This window comes from Vigna radiata, unplaced genomic scaffold, assembly GCF_000741045.1.
Source record: "Vigna radiata var. radiata cultivar VC1973A unplaced genomic scaffold, Vradiata_ver6 scaffold_43, whole genome shotgun sequence".
Lineage (NCBI taxonomy): Eukaryota > Viridiplantae > Streptophyta > Magnoliopsida > Fabales > Fabaceae > Vigna > Vigna radiata.
Window position 1 is genome coordinate 413,710 of NW_014542924.1, and position 6,225 is coordinate 419,934.

Consider the following 6,225-nt stretch of genomic DNA (forward strand, 5'->3'; position numbering starts at 1 on the left):
ATCTTGCGTTAATGTTTTAATATTTTTCTATTTTTGTTCAGAATTTTAAATAAGATTTTCTTTTTCGATATTTTAATTAGATCTTTATTTTTATAAAATTAAATTAATAAAACAATTTATATTGAGAAGACATAATTAAAGACATAATTACGAGACATGCTGACATTGTCTTTTTAAACGACGTGTCATTAAAAAAAAGTGTCTGAAAGTGTATTTTGTATTAAAAATTAGAATACAAAAGGAAAAATCAAATTTAATTAAATTAAAAGTGGGCAAAACAAATATCCTTTCCAATATCATCATCGTCGTCATCTTCAACCTGGTTGTCACTGCTAAGAACCTCTTCTTTATCCATCATACTCTCGCCTTGTTCTTTAGCTAGAAAGTCAACCTTTTTATCCCCATGAAGGTGATCAGTAAAGTCCAGTTTGGTTTGCGGAGAGGAATCATCCCAAACCATGTTTTTCTTAACCACTTTTTTTGGCTCAGCCTTGGCAGCCACAACAACCTCTTTCTTCTTCCCGTTCCCATTTCCATTGCCCATTTTTCCTTCAAGCTTCTGTAGCCTATTTACATCAAAAGTGCCGTTTTGTTGTTACCTTTGAGGAGCCACTATGGGGAGGGGACTTGTTTTCTTCAAATTCTCGACGCGTGCCTTGGCCTCGATTTGCAGCTGGCGGAAGATCTCGTCAAAATCTCGATATTAAGTTTTTTTTGGGGTTGCTATGGCCAGAGAATTTGCGCTTGACGAAGGCTAGTTGATCGTCGAGGTAAAGTAGGTGGAGGATGCGTTGGTAGACTACGACGAAGACGAGGCCGAGGCAATACGAAGCACTAAATCCTTTTCTATAAACCAAAACAGGAACATGTGTGCTGCGAGAATTTTAGCATAATTAAGTCTAATTCCAAATAAGTCCTTCTTATAAATAAGTTTTAAATATTTTCTTTTCCTTGTTTATTTGGAAATTTTGTATACAGTACTTAATAAGTTTTTCTCATGTTTTGGCTCTCAATATTTTTGTTTTAATCCTTAAACTTTATTAACCTTCTTTTAAGTGATGAATTAGTTGTTAAGTGATAAGATAGTGATACCGATAACTTTTTCTGTTTTGGTTTTGATCCTCCTATTTTTTTTTCCTATTTTGGGCCTTCATAAAAGTTTTATTTATGTTTTGATCATATAGTTTATTTACATCCTTTAAGTAGCGCTAATTAAATGACTACGTTAGCAATTAAATAGAACTTAAACAACCTTTTTTTATAAAGTATGTTGTTTTTCTTAAAATAATAATAATAATAATAAAGAACGTGATATCGAGAGTTTCATTTTCCTTCAATTAATTTTTTTAATTACTTCTTATTTAACGGAAAAACTTAAAGAAAATAAAGAGTTGTAAAAACATCTTATACAAAACGGCAGAGCAGAAAATAGAAATGAAAAATTTTATCCAGGAAAAAAAATGAAATGGGGAGAAAAAGTTATTTAAATCCATAAAAAAAAAAGTAATAAGGAGAAGTAGATAACGGAATATGTGATCCAAACCTAAGATGCACTTTAGCCGAATCTGAGGCACAAAACTTGGAAACAATAAGTCCAAAGATTGGCAAAGCATGAAAGAATATGAGTGGGAGATGTTTGAAAGCCAAGTTCATGATATCCATCCATCCAAGTTTTGGATTTATTTTGTAGTTTGAACCGAAATAAAAATGATGTGTAAAACAGGACATGGAATAATAATGTAACGTATTCACATAGTGGCATGATAATAAAATTGGTACTACAAAAAGAATCGAAGGTTGTGAAATTGATGTATGAATATGAAAAAGAGGATATTATCATAGAGAACCACGTACCCTAAAATTAAGGGTCTAGTTGAACTGCTTTGGAAGTTGGATTTTGTGGAGAATGTTGATTTTGTTGTACTCCATTGACCCTCTCAGGGTGATGATGATGATGATGGGAATCCTCATCTTGGGGCACCCTTGTTGTTGTTTTGGTAACCCCAAACCGACCCAAAATCTCTCTGCCCCAATCCCAAAGGTTCAACACCACGTAAGTCCCAATCCCACCGATCAGCCCATACGCGATCGAATACGTCAACGGCATCAGAATCAGCGTCACGAACGCCGGTATCGCCTCCCTCATGTCCTCCCAATTAATCTCCACCACCGATCTCATCATCAAAACCCCCACCAGAATCAGCGGCGGCCCCACCGCCCACGCCGGAATCGACGCCAGCAGCGGCGTGAAGAAGAACGCCAGGAAGAAATACGCCGCCACCGTCAGCGCCGTAATTCCCGTCCTCCCACCCTCCCGGATCCCCGTCGACGACTCGATGAACGCCGTGACGGGGGAGGTCCCGAGCAAGGACCCCACCACGATGGAAGTGGCGTCGGACATGAACGCGAAGTACTGTCCCTCGAACCCCCCCTTTTCGTCGGTGAAGCCGGCGAAGCGCGCCATGGAGTACAGCGTTCCGGTGGTGTCGAGAATGTCGACGTACAAGAACGTCACCACGGCCTCCCAGAAATACCCTTTCCCTATGCTCTTGAAGCTAAGAGCCCCCGCCGTGCTCTTTATGGTGTGAACATCCACCACCTTCTTGAAGTACTGGTGGGCGGAATTACCCGCGTCGGTGTTGGGAAAAGCCGTGACTTTGGTGTTGCGGAACCACGACACCACGGTGACGAAAACGATGCCGTATATCATGGCGCCTTTGACGTTCTTAACGAGACAGTAGGCGATTATGACGAAACCCACCAGGCCAAGCCAGAGCGTGGGGCTTTCCATTCTGTCGCGCAGGCAGAGGATATCGCCCGAGACTGTTCCGCCGGGTAGCAAACTGATCGTGCCGTTAGCGGCTGTTATAACGGGCGCGAGGGAGGCCCGTGAAGAGGATGGACAGGCGCCGAGGGTGAGCAGTGTGGATGGGCTGTACCCGATGAGCCCGATTCCTTGGTTGTTTTGAAGCCCGATGAAGGCGAGGAAAAGCCCGATTCCCGCAGAGGAGCTGATTCTGACAGGCTTGGGGACGAGTTTGGCGAGTTTGGCACGAAGACCAATTGCGGAGATGAGGAGAAAGATGATTCCTTCGATGAAGACTGCGGCCAAAGCGCTCTGGTAGGAGACGTTGCCGGAGCCATGGAAGCCGACGACGGTGTAGGCGAAGTAGGCGTTGGAGCCCATGCCGGGGGCTAGGCCCAGAGGGAGGTTGGCGAAGGTGCCCATGATGAAGCAGCCAATGAGAGAAGAGGCTATGGTGGCGACGATCAAGTCCTTGCGAGTGTTTTCGAGGCACTCGGCGTAACCAGGGTTAACAGGGTCGAACTTGCATGACTGGTCGGGATGGAGGAGGCGGAGGGAAGAGGTGTTGCAGGCTGAGATAGGGACAGAGGGGTCGGAGCAGAGGGGTAGGCAGTCGGAGACAGAACAGGTGCCGCCGGAGTCAGTGAGGATGGAGGCGTTGACGGCGAGGATGTAGGCCATGGTGAGGAAAGTGGCTGTGCCGGCGCGGAGCTCGGTGGTGAAGGTGGAGTTGCGTTGGGAGATCTTGAACCATTTTCCTAATCTGGTTTTGGCTACGTATTGGTTTAGGCGCGAGAGCGGGTTGTTGTGGGCGTTGTGTTGAGGAAGTGGGGGCCTTTGAGCCTCCATTTCCATTGGATGTTATAGTGTTTGAAGTGTTGTTTGAGGTTTATATAGGGTTTGGGAATGGATTAGGATATTTGCATATCATGAGAGAAAGGCAGAGCTCAGCAAAACACAAACAGAAACACAGAAACAGAGAGAGAGCTGTGGCAAGCTTTCATTTGTTTCCTATTTCTTTTTCCAAAGGATAGATTCCAATCACCAGGGATCTCTTATATACTCTCAACTCACCCCCCTCATCTAATTAATTATATTTTCTCCTTCCACCTTTCACACCAAAACTCTTTTTTTAAACTAATTAATAATCATCTCTTCCATTCAAATTAAATTCACAAATCCTCTGATTATCTATTTATGCGCCCCGGCTGTTATGTACACATGGGGCAGACATTTTTGTTTGTTCACATTTATTACAATATTAAATTCCAACGGATAGTGTGAAACACTGTCCTTCTACAGCTGGGGTTAGTAGGATGGTTTTGACTTTGAATATACATATTTTTGTTAATGAAACATCATTAAAATTTCCATGTGTTCGTAATCCTACGTAGGAGGCGAATGTGTGGAAATCCTTTTGAGCTATATTGTTGACTATCACAGCCCTTTTATCTAACTCGCATAGTTGCTGCAATGAAATTCATCCACAACCGTAAATGATACTCTTTAGAGACAGTGTTTGATTTAAATAATAAAACATGGGTTTGTTTAACGTGGGAGTGACTTGTTTGTTTTAAATTAGACAAGTATTACTATTACATATTAGAAGACATGTTCCATTTATCATTGACGTGATACATAAACTATAACAATACTACCATCTGTCGCCATGTGCTTAAAAATATCGCATGGTTTCACATGGTCAAATTCTGCAGCACATGCTTTCAGGAGATATCCTCATTTCTCTTATTCATTTAATTCTTATAGCTAAAATTCAGAACAATATAATCACAGGAGAAATACTAAAACATGGACCTGGAGCATTATAAATTTTAGTCAATCTATAATAAATAAAAATTTAATCTGCCCGTAACTCAAAATTACATATTCACTTTTGGACTTTAGTATCCTAGTGGATTTGAATATATTTTCGTTTTTCCTAAAATTAATATGTTTTGGATTTGAATATTTATTGCAAAATTAAATTTAATCTCTTTAAAAGATAAATTTTTTAATCAATGTAGAAAAAAATATACTACTGTAGGAATAGAAAGAATCAATGTATTATTAATTGATGATTTATTTAATCATTGTCAAAGATAAAGGAATTCCTATATTAGTTGACTTTATAATCTAAATAGAAAGTATATTTTAGTTCTTTTAAGCTTAGTATCTATCTTCTTACTATATTGGTTAAAAGATAAACTGATATAGAAAGTCAAAGTCATTAAAATAGAATGTATTAAAGTTTTCTCTTTCATTTCTTGTTCTTGAAACACTTTCTTCTTTCTTATTTTCCTCCTCCTTTATTATTTGTGTTCCTTTGCTTCAATAAATTATAGTATCACCAATTATTCTCGTTCATTAGCTCCTTCTTCAACTTTTGTTTTTCATCTGGGTTTTTTTCTCCTTCTTTTGAATGTTTTTTTCTTTCTTTCATAAACACTTCTTAACACTTTCAAATCATAATACATTCAAACTATTTTGTTAGGCATCTTTTTCCACATTCTATTACTATTCTTTTACCTCACACCATCCTTTATGCATCTCCTACTAGATTAAAACTTTTAATGTAGAAAATTAGTAGTTAATGTAAAAAATTTCATACACTATATTATAATAAAATTAATAATTTGATATAGAAAGTGTTATATGTAAAGTTCCATTTTTAATAGTAAAATACTATTAAAATGAATATCATATATATGATAAATTAATTATTATAAGAAACAAACCTAAGAAAGACGATATCTACATCTGTGGATTCGTCCAACTTCTCTACTGAATCCCTTTGATCACCTGCTGTGAAAGCAACTGAAACAAATGTCTCCCTAAGCTCATACCAATCAGGTGATCATTGCAAAAGAGAAAACATACAAGGACAAACAACAGAAAAACAAGGGTAAGCTAGGTAAACAAAAATTGTTCATATGACACAATTATCTAAAACAATTAGATTACATTATAAATAGCACAATGTACACAAATTTCTCATGCATCAGATACTCAATAAGACTTATCCGGATTTTATATAAATGTTGAACTATTGGTAGTCTTTGCACTTGTATAGTTCAGCTGGCATTCCCCAACACTATACAAGGTTAGTTCTTATACCAGTCTATGGCTAAACTCTAAGCCTATAGGCAAGAACCTCCCGATACTCTCACCACAAGCATCATCCTTCTCTAATTGAGCATGAATAATCCTTAGAGTGTCGGAATAAAATTACCATTTCAAAGCTCCATACATTTATACAACACAACTACCTCATCATCCTCAAACACTTCCAAGATTCTCACCCTGAGTCATGAAATTTAGTTCATTAATCATACTTTCACTTTAAAACTTAACTAAAGACATGAACAACTATATACCATAATACATGATCATACAATATCATAGATAATTCTACACCATTC

General features: G+C 38.4%; 1 protein-coding gene across 1 annotated transcript; it reads right to left on the bottom strand.

Annotated features, from left to right (window-relative positions):
• Positions 1 to 203: 203 nt before the first annotated feature.
• LOC106752781 (adenine/guanine permease AZG1) lies at positions 204 to 4,007 on the bottom strand. Its single transcript, XM_014634547.2, has 2 exons — positions 1,855 to 4,007; positions 204 to 873 (listed from the first exon to the last, which is right to left on the bottom strand). Exon 1 carries the CDS (start codon positions 3,659 to 3,661, stop codon positions 1,862 to 1,864), a length of 1,800 nt encoding a protein of 599 aa, XP_014490033.1. The 5' UTR covers positions 3,662 to 4,007; the 3' UTR covers positions 204 to 873; positions 1,855 to 1,861.
• Between the last annotated feature and the right edge of the window lie 2,218 nt (positions 4,008 to 6,225).